This window comes from Excalfactoria chinensis, chromosome 20, assembly GCF_039878825.1.
Source record: "Excalfactoria chinensis isolate bCotChi1 chromosome 20, bCotChi1.hap2, whole genome shotgun sequence".
Lineage (NCBI taxonomy): Eukaryota > Metazoa > Chordata > Aves > Galliformes > Phasianidae > Excalfactoria > Excalfactoria chinensis.
Window position 1 is genome coordinate 5367998 of NC_092844.1, and position 21941 is coordinate 5389938.

Genomic DNA, 21941 nt, shown 5'->3' on the forward strand with positions numbered 1-21941 from the left:
GCAGCAGTTATTCGTAGAACAGCAGTAATGGTTTCATCCGAAAATGCGTGACCTTCCAGCTTGTACAAGTCCAGAAAGTTGTTTCTTTTGCCTTTTAGATGGACTTTTTTTTTTGCTCCAGCATTGTGGTCACTGGCTGGCTTAGTAAAGCTCCGTTTGTGGCGGGATGAGTATTAGAATAGTAAATGCCCATAGCCATAAAGAAACGAATATTGGGAATAAGAAAAATAACTTGGGAGGTTTTGGAAGGCTCAGAGCTGCGGGGATTGTATTTTTTTGGTGTATTTCTCAAATTCTTACTTTCAGCAGAGACCAAAAGAAACAGGCAGAGCGAGGCTTCTCTTATAACTCTGATGTCTTTGCTTGTAATTCATCACATTTCCATCCAACTCCAAACTGGAGCGGTCTGGATAGTGTCACATAATCTATAGATAATCATCCAAAACATTCTTATTCTCAAGTGAACATATTTCGTCTTGCAAATATGCATGTGTGCCTTCCATAACTGGCTGATTACGTGGGAGGGGAAGCCATTGTCTAGCAGTCAAAGCCAGGGGATTTTGAGCAAAGATCCAGTTACTCTTGTGTTGACTCTGCAGTTGACTCTCCGAGTGACCTTGGACATGTCACTTATCCTTTGAATGCTTCGTTTCCTTCTGTAAATGGATATAGCAGTTTTTGAGTCCATGCAGGAAAGTGTGTCTGGAGGTGGTCCCTCCTGGTAGGTGCTGCTGGCTCTTGGCAGTTGAAGGTAAAAGCGGTCTTTGGAGCAGTGGGGTTTTGCTAAGCACATGCGGCTCATCCTGGGAATCTTGTCTGTTCTTTCTTACCCCATTCAGTCGGTTTCCACTTCTGTATTTTATCTTCCGGTTTTCAGCTCTTCTGCCTGGCGATTTCTGTACAAAATGACCCTAAAGCCCTTTCTTTGCATCTATCATGTCTAGGATTTACTGCTTTTGTATTTTAATACAGCCCCTGGATTTGCCTTTTGCCGAGGTGAAGCACGTGCCCTTGTTTCAACAGAAAAAAAAAAAAAACATTTTTAGTAAATCCACTAGTGGATAAATCTACTGAAAGAGGCTGTCAGCCATAGGATGCAGTATTTATATAGAAAGTGTGGTGGAAAACTGTATATTAAAAGAGGAAAGGAGCTGGAGCAAAAGTCCTAAATCAGACTTCTGGCAGCAAACTGTCCTGGTGTGTATTTCTTGTTTGACTGTGATTCCTTTTGCTTGGAAATGATCCAGGAGTTCCTGGCTCAGTGACCTGGGATATTTTTCAATGTACGGGATGGATGGAGCAGCGGGCAAACTGCAGAAGGGCCTGGAGTTTTCTTTGGGTATGGAGACACATCCCCAAGTTTGGTTCCTTCTCCCAGCTGCTTTCCATCAATCCTCCTTCAGCACTCACAGCTCCTCCCATCTCGCCAACCCAACCTTTGGGCTTGCTTGGCTCTGCAGGGCTGCTTTGTTAGCACACAGCTGGGCATGAACGGCCCGTTATCCCAGCAATGGGAGGTGCAGGGAGAAAGGTTTTTGTCCTGTGCACAGAACACCCTCGGACTTCTCTGTTTTGGGTTTTGGATGAAGATGACCTAACTGGGTCCGGTTACGCCATGAGCGATGTGGTCACACAATAATCCATAAGGAGATGTTGCACCTCTCATCTTTTCTGTGGCTGAGGAGCCAAACCAACGACGTGCTCAGTCCTCAGATGGGAGAATTCAGAGGGAGCAGCCCTAGAAGCCTTGTGTTGGGGCAGCCCAGCCCTACAGCCCTATGAGCCTTGTGTTGGGGCAGCCCAGCCCTACGGCCCTATGAGCCTTGTGTTGGGGCAGCCCTGCCTGCCCCACTCCCCACAGCCCAGCGTTGCCCTCGGAAGGGCTGGCGCTGATGGTGATGATGATGATGGTGGCAATGCTGCCCCGCAGGGCTCCCTCCTCCCGCCCGCCGCCGAGGCCAGGCTCTGGGAAGGTGGCCAAATGCCACCGGGGACACTGGAGCAATAAATCATCCTCCTTCCAACATCTGCAGGCCCCAAAGGCTAGCCCCTCGCCGATGATGATCTCGCCTCCCACCCCCTGCTTTTTATCCTGTCCCTCTCTGACAAAACACCTATTGTCGCAGCCTGAGTGAAGAAGAGTCCTTTCTGCTGCACAAAGGCTCTCTGAAGCCAAGTTGCGAGCTGCCAGCGAAGATGCCTATGTCTCTGCAGGGAGCCTATATCTCACTCTCTTTCTCTGTAGTTCATACTTTTTCTCTCTCACGGGGGTCACCCAAAGCCTTTCACTCTGGCTTCATATTCACATAAAGACATCAAGAAAAAGAAAAACCACACCAGAAAGAATTATTAGGCATGGCTGTCAAATGCTTTATGGGGGGGTGGGGGTGGTTCGGGGGGAAAGAACAGTAACTCTTTATGTGCTGGTATTGTTATAGGAGCTAATGTACTCCTGCCCGAGCGTGGTTAGCAGGAAGACATTACATGCCTTGAGAATTAGGGAGAAATATTAAACTAACATATTGTATTTCAGCAGAAGGGCATTTCCTTCTAATTTCTGGGTTTCAGCAGGTTTTTGTAGGCGGTAGGAGGCTCTTTCTTGAGCCCGTTTTTTCTGGAACTGTTTTGTTCTTTGGAGAAGCCCTCACTGCATTTGTTAACTGCAGGGAGATTTTTAGGAACAAGACTGAGGCATCCCCAGCCTGCTTTTGCTGCTGGGGGGAGTTACAGCTCCAGGCCGCGTCCCCAGAGAATGGTACATTTCCCATCGAATGGGCACAGCTGCCCTGGTGCTGAGCTGCAGCTGGGAGACCCTCCAGCAGGCAGGAGGTGGCTCTTTCTTACACCATGTTTGCTGGGAGGCAGAGCTACAAAAGCAATGGGGAGGTAGCGGAGCTGCTCCTGTCTCTCAGCCTGTGCTCATGGGAGCTCCATCCATCCATCCATCCATCCATCCATCCATCCATCCATCCATCCATCCATCCATCCATCCACCCACCCACCCATCCATCCGATGGCACAGAGCTCTGCATGATGCTTCAGCCCCAAGTTGTGCTTAGAGGAGAAGACCCCGCTGTCTTGGGGAGGGAGATAAATTAGAAACTTCATTTAATCCTTTGGACAGCCAAGACTGTAAAGTTAACAGTCGAGCAAGCTATTAAAATTTACAGCGAGGCATCAAAACAGCAGAAAAGTGCACATGCATAAAGTTTAAAGCATCCTTATAAAAAGCCGGAAACCTAACACTGCATTCCTACAAATTATTCCCTTAGCAAACATTTTTATTTCCAATTAGTAAAAGAAAAATTGCTAATTTGCTGCAGTTGGACAGGCCTGACGTCTCAATCTGCAAAGTGTCAGTGCTGTGAAAGGAAATGTTTCACACTGTGCTGGAGAGAGAGAGCAGCTCTAAAGAGGGTCAGGGCATTGGGCCCAGAAACCAGATTGACTGGCCATAGTGCTAAATTACTCACACAAGACGCACATTGTCTGCTGTGCCAGCTACAGAGCGCTCACTTTCTCATTCTTTCCCTTTTTTAGCTGGTGCTGGTGGGGGAGGCGAGCGATGGGGGGGCCGGGGCTCAGCCCCTCAGCCCTGTGCTGGGTGATGTAAATGGTGAGGGGGGGGTTCAGCCCTGCTCTGATCCTTCTGGGGGGTGGGGGGTGAAACCCCACAGCACTGCAGCACTGCATGGGATGAGGCTGATGCTGGGATGGGGTGCAGGCTGCTGCCCCTGCCAGGGTGTTGTCAGTGGGATTTTATGGAGCGCATCAGTGATGAATTGAGGGCCGAATGCCCCACACTGAACCCGGCCTGTGATGCTGTGCTTCTTGCTGCACCGCAGCACCGAGCTCAGTGAGCTCCCATATCAGCAGCCTGAAATACAACTTTATTTCACCGAGATACCCCTGGCGCTTGCAGAGGGACGTCAGAGAGCAGAGAGACGTCTTAATTTCTCTTCCTATAAGGAATCAGCATGAGACGAGGACAGAGGGAGTTGTGCTGAGCTCCTGCATGGGCTCAGCTCTGTGGAGGGCAGTCTGCAGCAGGAGCCTGTCGTGGGAAGGAAGCTCTGCACCTTGGTGCAACACAGCCCCTTCCCAGCCAGACAGCCCCTGCGTTTCTTTCTGCTGATAATCCCATCAGGACCTTTGTTTTCTGATAAAGCGAGATTCCGATGGAGAAACCTAAACACATTAGAGGCTCCATTACATCCCCTGCGTACTTCTTGAACCTGCCCGGCGCTTCCTGTGCATTAAATAGAGCAGATGGCTCCTGGAGCCATGGGCCACCCCGCCGGCACGGCGGCTGCTGGTCACTGCACAGCACAGCTGGAATGCCCCAATGTGTCCCTGTAAAAAATGAGGGAGAGGAAAAGACCTTGCCTTGGTGAGATGGCTGCGGAGCAGGGCTGTGCTGGGTTCTGTTTCCAAGAATGAAGATGCTAATCCTCTGAGTCACATCACAGCGCCTTCATTGATGCGGATCTCAGCAGGCAGTTGGGTAGGATCTGGTATCCAAACAGTGCTTCTCTCTGCCGGGGTGAAGAAAGGCAGAGAGGAAAAGCCCTTATTTTGGATTCCAGGTCTGTCTCACAGGGTGGAAGGCCAAGTCTGTGCCTGCTGTCTGGGACAGCCCTTCCATGTTGCACACAGCTATCTCAGCACGGGGCACGAATGCAGGAGTGCCCCTTGGGCAGGACAAGGAAGTCACCATCTCTGCCAACCTTTCAGTTTTCCTTTTCTGATTTGGAACATTTCCCCCAGTTGGAAAATGACTTTAAGGAGAATCTTGTAGGAGAAGCAGCACTAAATGCTCATAAAATGCTTTCCTATCCTCCCTGTGTTGCATCTTCTTTTTCCGGGCCTGCAGGGTCGTTCTTTGAGCCATTAAATACCCTCTTGTTGTCCACGAGGTGTTGTTATCATTACAGCTGCTCACACCTTATGCACTCCAGTGTTATGTTCTCTTACTTGCCATCCAGGGCAAGGGCTGGCCGTAACTCTTGCACTGCATATACCTGTTTTTGTGGCAGTGGCCCTGAGCAAACCGGTCTGTAGAAGCTCAGAATAAGGTTGGAAAAGACCTCCAAAACCATCAAGTTCAACCTCACTCATGCTCACTACCATACCTGAGTGCCACACCTGACAGTCCTTGAACACCTCCAGTGTTCAAACAGTGGTTGACCAACGCATTGTTCCATTCCAAAGGGACAGCAGTTAATACTTTTGGACATGGTTTGGTGGGCAGCACTGGCGGGAGGTGGATGGTTGGACGAGGTGATCTTAGCGTTCTTTTCCAACCTTAATGATCCCGTGGTGCGATGATTTACTTTCTTGCTGCAGCAAATGCAGAGTGGAGAGTTCCCCCGAGCTGCACGGTCTTTGCTTTTCTTCTTTCTTCCCTGCTCATTTATCTTTCCTTCAGATAGCTCTGCTGGCTGCGGGGAAGGGGACAGTTACACTACTGAGAGATAAGCCAGGCTTCAAAGTCTGAATTGATGTGTGTATAATTCTGAGCTTAGCAGGGTCAAAGGTGCCAGCATCTGAGGAGGAGTGACAGCCTTATTGTTAAGATTAGGTCTAAGGAGCTTGAAACTCAATTTCTGAATGCCGGAGACGCTGTGATTTTGGCACGTCACCTAATTTCATGTCTGAGTCTTGTCTGTAGAAGTGGGATAGCAATCTCTCTCTTTTTCTTTGCTCGTCATTTATCTGTATTTACTTATTTCCGAGGTCTCTGAGGCAGACTCATCTTAGCATTGTGGCTCAGCAAACAGCGCTGCTTCAGCCCTGTTCTCAGGTGCTCCCCATAGTGAATGGTGGGAAACCTGGTTGGGACAGTGCAAGTGCAGGAAGTGCAGTCAGAGTGTGACTGAATGTGGTGCTCTCTTGTTCCTTCCAAGTAGTGCAAGTGGGTAATGACAGAGAAAAATATTGCCCTTGCTTCACATTTGAAGTCAGTGGCTTATCAGCTCTCAATTTCTTTTTTCCCCATGGAGATGATGGGGTTTCTTACTCATTTTCTCTAAGTCCACCTGCCTGGGAATGTTTGACAGAGCTTTCTTGATAGCAGAGCAAGCTGACTGGGAGGGGTCTGATGGCATCCCCCACTCACTGGGGAGGTGGTGGGGTGTTCTGAGCCAGGTTTGCTCCTTGGAACCAACAAAAAGTGGAAGTCAGCTCCAGGCTGCCTACACTTGGGGCGTATCTTCAATGAGCAGATAAAGGCGAACCCGTGTCACCTTAAGCATGACACAGCCAACAGAAGCACTGCTTGTAAAGCAGCTGCTGCTGATTATTGGTGAGCAAATGCCTTTCGGTCTTATTGCTTCTGTTAGCTGGCACTAATAGTAACACAGCGGCAGTGATGCAACGAAGGTCATCATCACGTCTCTCCGTTGGGGTGTGTGGCAATCAGCAGAGCTTTTTGTTTAGCACAGTCTGTCAAATAATAAATGTTATTGAATGAGGAACTCAAGTCAAGGATGCATTCCGCTGTTCCATTAACAGTTTAACTTGAGTTTTCATTTTCTATTGACACGCTTCGCTCTGCAGAAGGCAGCAAAACAGGTGGCAGATCCCAGCCTCAATGAGGTGCCAAGCATTGGGGTGGTGGCTGTGGGCCCTTTAAAAGCCAGATTAGATAGAAAATCTATGGAAACAATCCAAATATTCACCTTTCTGGGAGGCTGTTGAGCCAAGTGCAACGTAAAGAGACAGCAATAAATCACCACGCTATGCACCTCAAATAGATAATCAATTTAATTGAAAGCATCAATAATCATAGTTTGACATTTATTACCCTACGGATGGTTTATCTTTGAGGCCAGGGGACAGCCAGGCAATGATGGATACCGGTTCCGTGATGGAACGCAATTATATGATGCAAAGAACGGGATTTAATATTCTGCAAGAAAAAAAAGCAGTGAAATTGATAATTGAACCAGATTGCACAAAAACTGAGATATAAATGGCTCAGAGGCACGTAAGCAGAATCCCAGGGTTATGGCCTGTGATGTTGCAGAAGCACCACGTTTGTTCTTCTTAAGCCACATAGGATGGCGGCTCTGCACAGCCAAGGCTCACCCTATGGAATGTCACCTGTTTTCCACCCATACCTTGCAGTGAAACTCATGCTGGTGCCTTTCCTGGCTGTATTTTATTGCCTGTGCTCACCTGTGCATCCCTGGTGGGGGAAAGTGCAAGAGTACCTGATGCAGGCTGCATGGACAGAAGTGATTCCGAAACATAACATGAATCGTGCGCTTACTCTGCATCCTCCAAGCAGATTTTTTTTCTAACCTTTTCTCTTTTTCAGTTAGTTCGCTTGTTTCTGAGGGCTCTCAGTGTGGTTTAGAACTGAACCATCGCTCAGAACAGCATTGGCTGGTAGGTGGGAGTGCAGTTGTGTGTCTCTTGGAATCAGGATCCAGCTGGAGGGGTGTCCTGGCTGAACGTCAGCCCGGGTATCGCTGGTGCATGTAATTGTGACTGTCATCCAACCAGCAGAGTGAATGTCTGAATTAGGGAGGGAGGGCAAACAATTGTGACTTATAAATTTATGGCAAATTGACAGCGTTGGCTGCGGCAAAGTAGATAATTGAGTAATGCAGTGTGTCCTCTTGTTGGTTCTCTGCTTTATTCCACTGCTTGTCCCGATCCAAAAGTCATTATGTTTATTGTTTTAAAAGAGATTTCCAGCATCTGGATTCATTATGGACGTTTCTTTGTCGACGAGCTATCGGTGGCAGTTTGTAAGACATAAACAGAAAGGCTCAGTGTTGAGATGATGGAGGGAGCCATCTCCTAACCTCAGCATTCCTTTTGGCACCAGATGAAACGCTGCCTGCAATCAGCGTGCAGAGCTGCATTTCCCAAGGCTTCCCCCAGTGGAATGTGTAATGACAAAAAAAAAGCGTGGGGTTTTCTTGTTGGTATCTTGTTGTAGTGTTGTGTTCTGCACCAAGAGCCGAATGGAAAACCCATTTTGATTCTGCTAGCGAGCACCTGGGGTTACTGTGCACAGCAAAGGTGAATTTTGTTGGAACCCACAATGACTCAAGATTACCAAGGGGCGTTTTTAGAACCTCTGTGCTGCTTTCATTGGCCCCAGGAAGGTTTTCTGTGGGGATTTTGGGATGTTCTGAGCGCAGCCCAGCAGCTGTGCCCGCAGCTCCAGCCTCGCAGCCAGGACTGGGGAGGTGCTCTGGCACAGCCCCGTGTGCAGTGGTTGCTGCGAGGTCTTTTGCTTGGGAAGATTTCTAATCAAGCAAATGTGAGCAGACAGATAATGGCCGGGTTTTCTGACCTCAAGAAATGAAGTGCTCACCGTATTTATAAGCTCATTTCTCTAGTTATTTGTTGGCTCTTTTAATCAGTGTTTTCTCTCGATGAGGGCTTGCTGCTGTCTGAGGGAATAAAACTCTGTTTCTGCTTGGGGGCACTGGCCATCCAAGTGGGTGTTGTGGTGTGAGCTGATCCCATTTGCTCCAGCACTGCATGGAGGCACTGGGCAGGTGGGTCCCAGGTTGAGTGTTTGGGGTAACATTGAAGAGAGAGCATGACATAGAAAGGTGGGAGGATGCCATCCACCCAGCCAGCCACAAATACTGCTTTGGCACCGGTAGGTTGCAGGGCAGAGCAGAGGAATGGGCCGTGCTGTGAGAAGGTTGCATTTATTTAGCTTGCACTTGTGGATCTCTACCTTGTCAGTCCCTGCAATGCAAGTTCCTCAGCTCATGGCTGAGGTGCAGAGCAAAGCATGCAGCATTCCCTGCAGGGCAGCTCTGAGCAACAGTCCCTGCACTCCTACCTGTGGGAGACATCAGCAGCCCAAGGAAAAAACAGAAACCGATTTCCGCTTGGACTCCCTAAATTCCTGTCTCAAGAAATTGCATTGAAATTGCCACCCACTCTCTGTCTGGCTGATTAAATAAAATATTGACCTTTTCCAAACACAATATTATCATTCCAAGCATAATATTATCCAGTTCTCTCTGAAATTGTTTCTCCAGCTCTTAAAAGGGAGCTCACCTGGCACCCCCTATCAACTCAGATCAAAACAACATTGTGTGCTTTTTAAAGGAGAAACGGATTGTGCCAGTGTCTGAAGTTGGGCACAGAATAATTCCATATTGACTTTTCTTAATGGAGAATATCATTTACTTAACATCACTTGCGAATAAAGGAGGGCAAAGTGGCCTTTTCTGTCTTCTTCTGTTCGCTTTCTAAGTTGAGGATGCAGGATGAGCACCCTTTCTGCATTGGGGTGGCAGTGGGACTTGAGGGCACATGGCAGAACAGTGGCACACGGCGCATGCAGTCTGCATTGCCTGTAACCACACCAATGCAGGGCTTTCCTCCTGCTCAAATAGGGAGACAGCTGGTGGAGCTGGGTTTCTGGCAAATTCTGCATACAGGGAATGTGTGCCTGTTATGTTTGTGCTTGTGATTTGACAGGCTTGCATGCAGGTAGCTGGAGCACTTGGGTGAGCTGCTTGGCATGACTTGGGTTTTTGAACCAAGGCCGGAATAAGAGCCTGGGAAGAAACATTGGTTCTATACCCTTTGAATGTGGCAAAACAATTCATAATTCTTATCAGCGTCTTTTTAGGCTGTAAGGAAGAAAATGGAATGAGGTCATTTCTCCCTGTTCTTTCTCAAATGCCTAACTGTGTAATCACCATGTTGAAGTAAGCCTGCAGGCTGTGCCACTCGGCATGGCGATGGGAGAAGGCAGAGCCAGCTGGAGAGCTGGAGCAGGAAATGTGCTGCCTTGGTACCTCTTTAAGAAGAGATAAAATGCACCAGGGGAGGTTCGGGTTGGATATTAGGAGGCATTTCTTCTTCTCCCTTCAATATTGATGTCGGTCAGTGGAAGCAGGACTGGAAATGGGTGCAGCCCCAGCAAGAAGTTGCCAAGGTCAGTTCATTGTGCAAACCTCACCCAAAGGGAGAGAAGTGATTGGGGTTCAGATGCCAGATTATTCTAGGGACTCAGTGCTGTATGCATGGAATCCATTTCAACGCACGTCTTCCATCTGAGAGCACTTTGTAAGATGTCCTGCTCATAGCAGGTATGACTCGATATTGACATTTGAGTGCACTGCCCTGTATGGATGCATGTGTCACTGTGTGTCCTGGATACAAAGGCTGCAATTTAATATGAAGTATGAGCTCGTCAGCCAAAGCCCAGAGGTCCCCATACGTCAGATCAAGTGCGCGTCAGTATTGCCATTACCAGATGATGTATGATCTCTCTTTATTTACTTATGATTATTAGTGATCATCTTAACAAACAGGTTATCAATACGGGAAGTACGGGGGAAGTTCATTTATATTATTCTGTCAATATCAAGGTCATTTTTATAACTAAAAAGGGTCGGGAACAAAAAAAGAGATGGATGGTATCTGACTCAAGCTAACCATCCAATCCACTTACATGGCTGCAAACAGCAACACTTTATCTGTTAACCAAAACATTACGTTTCACTCTTCAAGATGACTTTTTGCTCAGGTAAGAAATGGCTCCACCATCCTTCAAGTGATTGTGTTACGTAGTTCAGTGGGGCAGAGTTGGTGACCCCTCACCTTCCCTTTGCTCTCAATGGACAGAGGGAAAACACAAACTGTTTGGCAGTTATGACTCTCGTATGCTCTCAGTCTGCTGGTTGTGTTCCCAGTTTGGAAGATGAACACACAGAGAAAATACAGCCACCATTCAGCTCTGGGGGCATCCATCCTCGTCCTCAGGCTGCGCTCGCTGGGCGTGCAAAGAAGTGCCCCTTTCATCTGGTCAGAATTCGTCTCTATAATGGAATTTCCCTCCAGGAAAAGGGAGCTCACGATGATATTTGTAAGTGTATTTTGAAAAGAAAATCAATATATTAATTTCAGCTTTTTTTTTTTCTTCCCGCCGTGTGTTCCATTACAATCTTCTTTTTTCTGGGCGGCGTTTGGAGAAGTAGGCAATGACAAAAGACCATTCATTGAGAAATCTCATTCGAGGTGGGATTTGTTAATTATCTACAAAATAAATAATTGCCGTGGAGAATTAAGGTCAGTCTGAAAACAAGACCAGTTGGTTTGTGCTCCTGGGGATGGGATGGGTGAAGGCTGCTCCCACTTGGAGCACCTGGATCCATTGGGGTGCACAGGCTTCGGGACCAGGAGGAGCTGCACAGATCCTCTGCAGGGAGCCCCAAAGGCAGTGCTTGGTTGTGGTGGGACTTTGACCATCCTGCAGCTCTCTGGCCGAGGACCCAGCGCTGTCATCACCACCACACAATGGGGTTCTCAAAGCAACGTTTATCTGGGTTTGTTATTTCCTTCACCTCGCGGGTCACTCAGAATCCAAACAGCAAGGCTTGTTTTGTTGCCGTTTTTGTTATTTTTTTCCCCAGTAATTTACCATCCCTGGTACTTATTCGTCTTTCAAGAGTCATTCTGCATTGCAAAAGGGGAATGCAGTGGGCTCCAGCTTGTTACATAAATGTGTGTCTCTGCTCCGGAGTTCTTAAAGATCTCATTCTCTGGAGCTGGTAAAAGCCATTTTATTTAAATAGTGTAAATAGACTGTTATTAAAGGTGATGCCTGGTTGCTGAAATGGAGAAGAATAGACGGGGGTTAGACGTGGCACGCTCTGAATGGGAAATGCATCCCTAGCTTGGATCCAAGGCACACGTAATGAATGAAATACATTCTCCTTCAGCAAAACCGCCGAACTATCAAGTGCATTTCTCATGCTCATTAACACTGGACTTTTAGAACCTGATAAGAATGCAATATAAAATCAAACAGCCCCTAAAGACTGCGAGATTATATGTAATGCTCTGCTATCACCAGCCCCTGAGTGCTTGGCAGGAGAAATGGTGACATTTACTAATCAGTACCCTCTCTTATTTGTCTTGGCTGAAAGTCTCAAGTCCTCAGCTTATTGAAGTTATTACAAACGCTCTCCATTAGATTCTGTTTAACTTCCTGGTATTTGCAGTTGAACTTGATGGCGATGTCATGGGGGAGTTATGTCTAAAGCGGTGTGATACCATGTATGTAAACTGCATGCTTATTTTCTTACTTGCAGACTTTGTTCTCGTGCATATTCTTAAGGTTTGGCATTGGCTCTTTTCACCATTAAGTCCCCCAGCATCGCCCTGCTCCTTTTGGGACACCCAGAAGCCGATTCCAAAGCGCAGCTCAGGAACCCTAACCCTAACCCTAACCCTGAACACCCTTTGGAATAACCTGTAACGATTCACCTCTGTGCACTGCAGTTTGTTCTCCTGGAAGTCAGCAAACAAAGCAGATCCTTTGCACAGCCCCACACGACACGAGCAAGTGCAGAGGTGCAGCCAATCACCAGGAGTTTGGGACCCTTGATCACTGTTATACTGTTTGCCATGCCATGTGAGACCACCTTTTTGTTCAGACTTTCAGCTGAAAAATAAATGGTTATAAAATGGTCTGCGCGGCGCATACCGGGGCTCTGCAGACTGTTACTGGTCCGCAAACCACAGTTTGGCTGCTCCACAGTGTTCCCAATTGTGCTGGGGTTGCCCTTAGCACTGAATGCCTGGTTTATTCTTTATCCTCCTTTCAGCCCGTGGCTCACTGCGTGCCAGGCAGGGCCGTGCTGTTCATCCTCCTTGCTCACCAGCCAGGAAAGGAAATTCTTCCTCTCCGAGCGGAGCTTTCCTCCCTTTCCTCTTAATTCCAGGCACATTCACTGCAAATTCCCAAGACAGGATATTGAAAATTTCCTCAAGTGAATAGTGCTTCACCAGTTCATTTACTACAGAACGTACAAGATTTTGTCAATTTGGGGGCCAGAAAGTACTCTAAAGTCTCTGTGTTTTTAAAACATGGCAAAAGAAAGATAGATTGGGAGTGCTGGAATGGGTTTTTGCTGCAGCACCTGAATGCAAAGCTGGGCAGCTCACAGAAATCCTTGCTCATCCTTCTTGCTCCATAGGTCCAGGTTCATTCTTTCACTCCCAGCTGGGAACCAAAGGGCAGTAAGCAAATAATGGCCACGTGCTTCCTGGGATGGTAAGGAACTAATGGAAATCTGCTTCCTGGCGATTCAGAGTTGGGTCTTTGTGGTTTCCTTGTGTATTTTCTGTAACACAGTGCTCGTGTGGTCCTTCTGTCCTTCGCTCTGCTCCCAGCACAGCATCAGTGCACGTTCTGGTGCACAAATCAGCTTTCTGGTTTCACTTTGAAATGGGCAACTGGATCGTTATGAGAACTGTTAATTAATAAGCGACCCTTTTCTGCTTGTGCATCTGCAGTCAGCAGAGCTGTTGGGGTGGAGCAGGTCAGCTCCTTGCTGCAGGATTTGATGGTCCAGTGAGCAGTGGTTTGTGTGTCTCAGGCAAACAGTGGCAGCAAACAACACAACACACGTTGCAGCTTCTCTCTGTCTCCTTATTTAGGTTTGTAAAACTGCCTTCGGACTCCAGGAGAGGGGAATGTTAGCAAGGTGCTCACTGAGGCCGGGCAGTTGGGCATGATGCTGTACGGGATGGGTGTGTTAGAGCTGAATGAGCCAATGCATCCCACAAAGGGATCAGATGACAGCGAAGAGCCAGTTATTGCAAGAAGCGCTGTTATCCACATGCCAGCCTTGCGCTACCATTGGGCTTCCTCTTGTATTTCCAGCTCGGTACAGACATGGAAATACCGCTAAAAACCCCCAGATCTCAGTGGTGGAGCAGGACTGGATACATCAGGCCGTGCCTATTCAAGTTCTTTATTTGATTTGATTTTTTATTTTTTAAATGACAGTTTATCTGAGCTCACGGAATGAATGGATAACGTTACTATTTACATAAGCTCATTGTGATCTGTCTCGGTAATGTAATCAAATTAGGGTTAACTGCAGCTGGAGAATGCCAGCTTGTAAACTGTTTTTCAAAAAGAATCACATGGTGTTACTTGACATGTTTAGTATACATTCAGGAGGCTTTGCAACAATTATAGCACATCCCTCCCTCGTGTAGCTCAGGCAGGATCCCCCTGCCAGCAATGCGCAGGGCCCAGGAAATGAATGCAAGCAAGCATTGCTGCTACACCTTCAGCAGTGACACATCGTCATGCTTTGGGCTAAAATCAGCATTACCAATGGATAGAAAAAGGGTACGGAGTAAATTCAGAGTGCGTTTCAGAACGTCTGTATCAACTGTAAGGCTGCAGCCCACTGTACACGTCAAGCGCTCTATTTGGGATTATGGCATTCGGATGAGATGAAGTCCAGCCTGAGCTAAAATTACCCAATGAGTAGGTTTTCAAAGTATCTTTTGTTATTCTTATTAATAAACATCACATCTGGTACTTTCTCTCTCGTTTAATTAGGAGGTAGCGCTCAGTCCTGCTGTGTGCCCCAGGTTCTGCTGCCGCGGAGCTCTCCTTGCAGCCTCTGTTTTCAAACAGTCTTCATTCCAAACTGGGAATGCAGAACAAGGAGCTTGAACTTTCCTCCCGAACCACCCAGGAGGGCTCCTGAAGGCTGTTGGAACCTGGTGATGGCTGGGCAGCATCCTCGTCCCAATGTGCTCATCCTGGCCGTATTACTAAGGAGCATTTAGATGCGCAGCCGCGATGCTGTGCTGCAGAAGTACCAGTTCTGAATGTGCCCGGAGGGTTTTTTTTTGCAGAGTTTTTTATTCTCTGTGAATTTCACAATTTGAGATCTGCTCTCTGAATCGAAAGGGGAAAAAAAACAATTTGCTTTGAGAGCCGTAACTTGCCCCATGAGCACAGATGTATCCAAACCAACAAAAGGAAGCTTGTGTTGGCATTTAGATTCAGACTCAGGAATTCCTGACTCTTAAGCCTGTTTATACAGGACTACACCACAGCCCAATTTGCACTTCATTTCAGTGTGTTGGTTTTTTTTCGCCCATCCACATTTATGGGCATGTTGAACGGCTGGATTATACACTCTGAATACACGTAATTAACCAATTGTGTTTAAAGGTGTTTTGTGTATAATAATTACAGCAAGGTGTCTTGGTCTGGTGGCTGTGGGTCCTTCAGCTGTGGGCAGGGCTCTGCCATGGCTCTCAAAGGGCTTCCAATGGCCACCAGCTCCCATAGCAGGACCTGGGGGTGTTCCTTAGCCACCAGACTTCCCGCAGTGCATTGATCTGCACTCCTCATTGGGTGCCATTCACTGTCCCACATTCCAACCTGTCCACTGCACACACAAGTGCACCAGCACATGGAATTTTATTGCTCCGCCATTCACCTCTTGGTCCTGTTTGCTCTCAACTGCTTTCCAAACCACAACTTCAGTATCTATTAGAGCTGTTGTAAAGCACAGAATGCTTTAGGATTCCCACTATTTCAAACACGGGGCTGTTATTGCAGCTGAGCTTGGAGGCATTTGCCAGCCTTTCTGAAGTCTGTCAGTTCAGTCCATCTCACCTGGACATGGCCACAGTGCCAACCTCTCAACCACCAAGTGCAGTGGGTGTGCACCTGAGGGCTGTGGCCCTTATGTAATAATAATAGTAATGATAATAATAATGATCTGTATTATTTTCTAATGTTCCTAGCTGCCATCCAACTTAACCTTTTTTTTCCATTTTGTTTTTTGTTTTCTCACAGCAAATGCTGACTGATCCCGAGGCGACCTCCCAGGAGGGCAATATCAAAAAGGTAGGATATGGCTCGATTTGATGCAATCTGTATTACTGTCTGGCTTTAAAATAGACCCAGTTTCTTTCTTTCTGCTCTTAATTTTGACCCGGGCCATGCATTGCAATGATTGTCCTCCAACTTTGCCAGTATTTGCTCTTGCTCCTTTGGATTACATCTTGTGGTTCGATTGGCACATTCTTCTGTCTTTTTGTGATTCCAGCATTTATGAAAAGGAAAATAGTGGTGTGAAGTGTTTCTTGATTCAGCTACAACATGAACAGCGACGAGTCCAAATCATAAAACCTCATTTACCTCTTTTCCAGTAAAAGAAAATGTTGGTCCTTTTGTTAAAAGCGCTAAATTTTTAGAGGTCGCTTCACCATGTAAATGTGGCTTACGGAAAGGCCCGGGGAATAGGAACAGACGTATGAAAGGATAACATTGAAGGAGTATGATGTATTACCAGTGCTTTTCATCACGTTGCGATGCTTAAACTGTTAATAGTGACCAGAGAAAAATGTGTTCCAAATATGGCCCAGCTGTATAAATCTCTGCGCAGGGGCTGCGAGGCAGCTCAGCTCTCCATGTTTCAGTAGCCAGCCCTCCGTTTGGCTCTGGGTTGTTCCCAGGAATGTGAGGATGATTCTTTCCATGGCCGTCTGTGGGGCAGCGCTTGTTGCACCTTGTGTTTGCTTATGGCCATTGGATGTCCATAGAGGCGACGTGTCCTTGCTGAAACGTGGAATTAACTATAATTCTTTTCAGATGTGACAACCTTACGTTGGCTGTTTGCAGCCGTGTCCATAAAATATTGGTTTTCTGAAGTGTGTTGAATGGGAACCTGCAACGACTGCCTTTTCCATTCACCCTTTTAGGCCATCTTCAATACTGAGAGTTAGAAGGGAACACAGCGCGGTGGAATGTAATGCCTGTCAGTATGTCCCAAGTTGGGCAGCAGGTACTGAGACCCACAGCCGTTGTTGGGCCGTTCTGTTCTCAGTGGATTGAGAAAAAGAAGCTCTTCTTTTCGGGTCTCAGGCTCTCTCCATGCGATGTCCTGTGACCACGCCATGACCTCGCGGCAGCCCTATCGCAACGCCGCTGAACTTTTTACCTTGTTCCTCCCCATAACTCACTGGGTGTTTGTCTCTGCCTCTGTGGGATCCTTTTGTATGGACAGACATGGTGACAAGGTGGCAGGTTCTTATTATCAGCATGCACTCATCGCAACCATGGGGGGAATTTCTCCATGGCCCGGACTGCTTGGTCGTTCTTTCTCAGTCTTTAATTACAATAACACTAATGAATCGTGCGTCCCTTCTTTGCTGAATCTCCATTACCCCAAAGTGAGCGGGCTTTGTATGGGACGGGGGCAGAGGGAAACATTGAACTGGCAGCTGTATGTCTTGGATACGGGCTTTTTGTGTTTAAGCTCCATTATGTTATTCCAAAGAGGAACGTTGCAAAACCTGCAGGTCCTGAACAACGCCATGTCCCTAACTGTGTTCCTGGGCAGCAGGTATGAAGCTGGACAGTTGTGATATTTGACAAGGGGGGAGCATTGCCCCTCCACTGCTGTCTCTAAATGCGGTGTAGAGAAGCTCTAGTGGGAGTTTATGAGGTGATAAATTTATTGAAGGATGGGCAGTAGGGCTTTACAGCTGGGGTAAAAAGGGTCAAAGCGGAGAGGTAAAGAGTTCAAGTCTAAACTTTATGGCTTGTGACAAGACTACTGCCGGACAGCTTTGCAACCAGGGCAAAAAATGCAAAACAAAGAACGAAAAACTACTCTGTACAATTGTGGAGGTATCTCAGAACGCTTTGATAGCACTCCTGGCTACGCAGCATTTTGCTCTGGTGGCACAAAACCTTTTGGGAGGAGATTTCCCTTCCCAGCATCTCTGAACCATTCAGTTGCCACATCCCTGATGAAGGCACAGTAGCGGATGTGTGAGTTCAAGTGTATTCCTGCTCCCTCGGAGGTAGGTGGGTGGTGGGAAGGGGATGCAGACAGCACAGAGCAGTGGGTGCAGAGCAGGAGATGGAGCTGGAGCCAAGATGCAGCTGTGATCCCAGCGCTCGCTGGACTGACTGCTGTTTGTGGGCTGAGAATGGGGCGTAGCAAGGGCTATGGGGAGAAAAATGCTCTGTTGCACAGTAAAGCAGGCCTTTGGGGCTGGGAGCAAAGCAAAACTCACCATTTCCAGCGTTTTCCAGCTGGTGTTGGTGCTGTTTGTGCCAGCGCAGCTAACAGCACAGCCTACAGTGGTGGTTTGCTGTTTGTCTCACTGGAATTAAGATTTCTAGCAACATTAAGGACCTCTGTGCAGGACCTGGAATGTGCTGTGCCATAGAATAAAGCACGGTGTGCATCTGCCCAGCTTTTCTTTTACCTGCTTTGCTTGGTGATGCTGGGTTGACTTGCACAACTCTGCCTGAGCTCCTGGCCCAGTTTTTGTCTGCAAGTACCAGCAGTGTGAGCAGTTTTATTCTGCTTAGAGAGCAGCTCATACGTTATGTGACTGAATTTCCCCTTGCGCCTCTGCTGCATTCAGGGTGTTGGAGCACGGTTCTGTTCCCCTTCTCCTCACTGTTGCTGTGATTTCACTCTAGGGAGGAGAGGAAAGATTCAGCCTCATTACCAGGCTCAGCTTTGGGTGCATTTTGCTGTTTCCAGCTGTGAGTGTGGGTTGGGGTGAGCCGGTTCCCCCTCCCCGGCTGCTGTGATGGGGACGCAGGGACTTCTCCTGCAGCTCTCCATTTAGTTTCTGTTTACTTAAAGGGAATAGCCCGAGGGGCTACTGGAGAGAAAACATCTGTGGGAGATAATCTATAGAGTTATCTATCTATCACTCTTGTCGACCCTGTCTCCCTCGAGAGCAAGCTGAGAGACTTGTAATAAAAAGGCATCGCTGAAGAGGCTTTAGGGACAAATAAAGAGACATGTTAAGGGCCAGCTGAAAAAGGATAGAAGACATTATTAAAGCTCAATAGCCGTCTTATCAAAATCCAATAGGATAGGCATTTGGCAAAAGGCTTTAAATTTATTCTTTGACTTTCTCGAGAGCTTGAATTTATCCATTAACAAGAATGTATGGCGCGGGGAGCGGGAGATGCTATCGGCTTCAAAAGAGTGGGATTCAATCAGGCACTGTGAAAAAAAAAACAAGGAGCACAAACTGATGACAAAACCCATTTCTTCCCTCTGGCTGACTTCATACTTACATTGCAAAACACTCCGAGTGGGTAACATAATGCTGCCGACGTTATAAAGTGAAAGTCATTTATTCAGTACCTTCGCTGCTTTTCCCAAATCACAGAGGTTTGGTTTAAAAATAACAAGACGGTTCGAAACGGTGTGAGATTGGAAATCTTGACCTCCTAGAAAGCGTGGGGTTGTAAACCTGGACGGGGCGGGTGGAGCTTTTATTCCTAAAACAAGGGTTTAAAAAAACCACCCATGTTTTGTTACTGCAGAAACAAGGAGGAGAGGTCCATAAATCTCGCCGGGTTTATTATTGTACACGGAGTGCTACAGGTCACAGGAACCATCTGATACCGCAGGAACACATTGTTCACGCAGGATGATTGATTGATAATTATGATAATTTGCAAAATGATTATTTGGGTATTATAACCATCACTCGTCCCACCGGGTCGCTGTGAAGACATTTTCTATATCACAGCCGTCAGAAATGGCCTCTGGCAGCCGGGGATATGGAGGGGTCTGCTGGGCCGTCCCGCCGGGATCCGCAGGGCTGATGAATGATGACCCAGAGGAGTCAGAAATCAGACTTCAATAAGCAGTCAGGAAGGTAGTTAGGGAAGAGCAAGGGAACTGTTCACTGTCTTTTGTGCAGCAATTACGAGCGGGCCAAGCGCCCCGGGGCTCAGCGCAGCCTGTCACAGAATCACACACAGACATTGGCCTCCAGATTGCTGCTGGAGCTGCTGAAGGTCCTGATTTTGCAGCACTTTGCACAAAACTGTGCCTATCTGTGTTTATTTAGCACTTACTCAGCGTTACACATTCACTGTGTGTAATAAAAGACGGTCTCAGGCTGTGAGCGGAACTGGCGTAAAAATCTAAAGTTGGCTATTTTTGCGTCTTTCAAATGCGTACGCCGAAGGGTTGAACCTAAAACATCAAAGAATCGAACCCAAAAAGCTGAAGAACTGAACCCAGAACAGCCCCACACACTTAGCAAGAACCGGTGCTTTGAAAATGGCGCTGGGAGGTTTGAAAATGGCGCTGGGAAGTTTGAAAATAGCACCGTGAGGTTTGAAAATAGCACTGGGATGTTTGAAAATAGCACCGGGATGTTTGAAAATAGCACGTGCTCTGTGCGCTCAGCTCAGCTCAGAACCAGGCAGCTATGCCTTCCCTGGATGCTGAGGCCAGAGCTGTTCCCTGCAAGCATCCCATGCAGCCGTAGCGTGGCTGCAGCTGCCATCTCCCCACGAGCCCCGAGCTGCTGCTCTGTGCGCTGTATCTCTATGAAATAAGGGCATGTTTAGCCGCCACAAACAGAGGCAGCTTTGAGTTGATTTTTATAATCTTTCCCTGAATGGGTTTGCGTCATTCCAGTAAGCCCAGGACAAAAGAGTGGACAGTGTCTGAGAGTCTTTTTTATAACATTTCTCTCTTTCCATTGTCAGCGAGCTGCTAATAAAAGAACCAGGAGTCCATTAATTCAGTGAATGAACATATAGTAAAGTCAGTTCCCTCTTGAGAACAATAATGTTGCGGTCAGCTTAGGTTTCCATGGAAACTAAGTACTTCTAAGAAGTTTGCATCCTTGATTTTGCTGAAACCAAGCATGTAAAGTGAAAAAAGGTGTGAGGAGGGCAGGGGGAAGTCGGCAAAGAAACCGATGGATAAATGGTGTGGCAGGAATAGCGTTGCACGTTTCATTTCTGCAGTACATTTCTTTGGGCCTGAGAGGGGTGTGTAGGAACGAGGGGTCCGTAAAGGAGTCCGGGAGCTGTGCCCAAAATTGAGATGGGGCTGGGGATGCTGCGGGGTCAGGTTTGCTCTCATGGCTTTTGGAGCATCCAAGTGAGCTGCAGCCCCGTGCACCCCATCTGAGCGAGCTGTTTGCACACTGATCTGGCTGTTGCGCATCTCTGCTGAACAGAGCATCTTATTAAGCCCAAAGCATCCCTGTAGCTGCAGCACACGCAGACCCCTGAGGTCACCTTGCCTTTCCCAACCCACCTCCAGCACACACCCAGCGGTGTTTTGTGGCTTCATGTGTTGTTCCTCCTGCAGGAAGGCAGCACTCAACGCCAGCAGGAATGTGAAGAACTGCCAGGGTTCTGATGCATCCTCCCTAATTAAAGCACAACGAACTCATTAGCTCACTGCTGTGCCATCACCCCGTTCTGGGCACTAACAGAACCCCCCACCCTCAATGCCCTGCACACGTTTGGTGGTGCACAGAGCTCCGCAGCAATGCAGAACCCATGTGTCCGTGTGAGCAAACTCTGCTGGCTTTTTTGCCTGCTCACATTCCCAGGCACACACCGATGGTTTAACACTTCTGTGTGTATAGAGCCACCGAATGGCTTAGGTTAGAAGGGACCCTAAAGATCATCCAGTTCCAAACCCGCTGCTGTACAGATAGAGTTCTGTGATTCCCCATTTGGAAACGCCTGCAGTAACCCGTAGGAAATGTCACTGCTCCACGTACATTTAAATTCATTTAAATCAAGCTACGTGTTTAATTGTTTGCATACCATCGAGCACACGCTCCCATTTTGCTAATGAAGTGAATGCCAAATGAAAGGCGGGCATTGATGTGCCCCTGTAAGGCGATTACTGGGGCAGTAATATTTGGGATGATTAGGAGGCATTACAGCTCTGCTCCGAAATGCCAGAATGCCCCAGAGAGCTCCATGAATCTGCTGCCAGCCGGCCCCTGTCAGAGCTGAAGGCAGCACTGTCTGGAGCCCAAAATCAACCTCAGGAAGGTCATGTGAAAGAAAATCCTCAGTCATCAGGAAGCCCTTGGCCTCGTGGCCTTTCTGACATTTTCTGACAAACCTTAAATCACCAGAGTAGACAAAACATCACAAATTTTGGAATGATGGCCTCTGGGATTTCAGAGCTGCACGCTGGATGCGGGGGGAAAAGCCCCAGCTCTGCCGTGCTGCTGCTGCTCTGCACACAGGGGTTGTGCTGGAGCTGCATGAGATGTTTGTGCAGGAATTGCATGAGGTGTTGGGGCAGGAATCGTGCAGGTTGCTCCTGCAGGAATTGCATGAGGCAGCGATTGCACTGCAGCAGCACGCT

At 47.7% G+C, this 21941-nt stretch overlaps 1 protein-coding gene across 1 annotated transcript in view; it reads left to right on the forward strand.

Moving 5' to 3' along the window:
* The window catches only part of PRDM16 (PR/SET domain 16), a 174535-nt gene that overhangs the window by 84826 nt on the left and 67768 nt on the right, over positions 1-21941 (forward strand). Inside the window, exon 3 of the mRNA XM_072354244.1 lies at positions 15614-15664. Coding sequence (XP_072210345.1) covers positions 15614-15664 — 51 coding nt within the window. The remainder of the gene's footprint in view (positions 1-15613; positions 15665-21941) is intronic.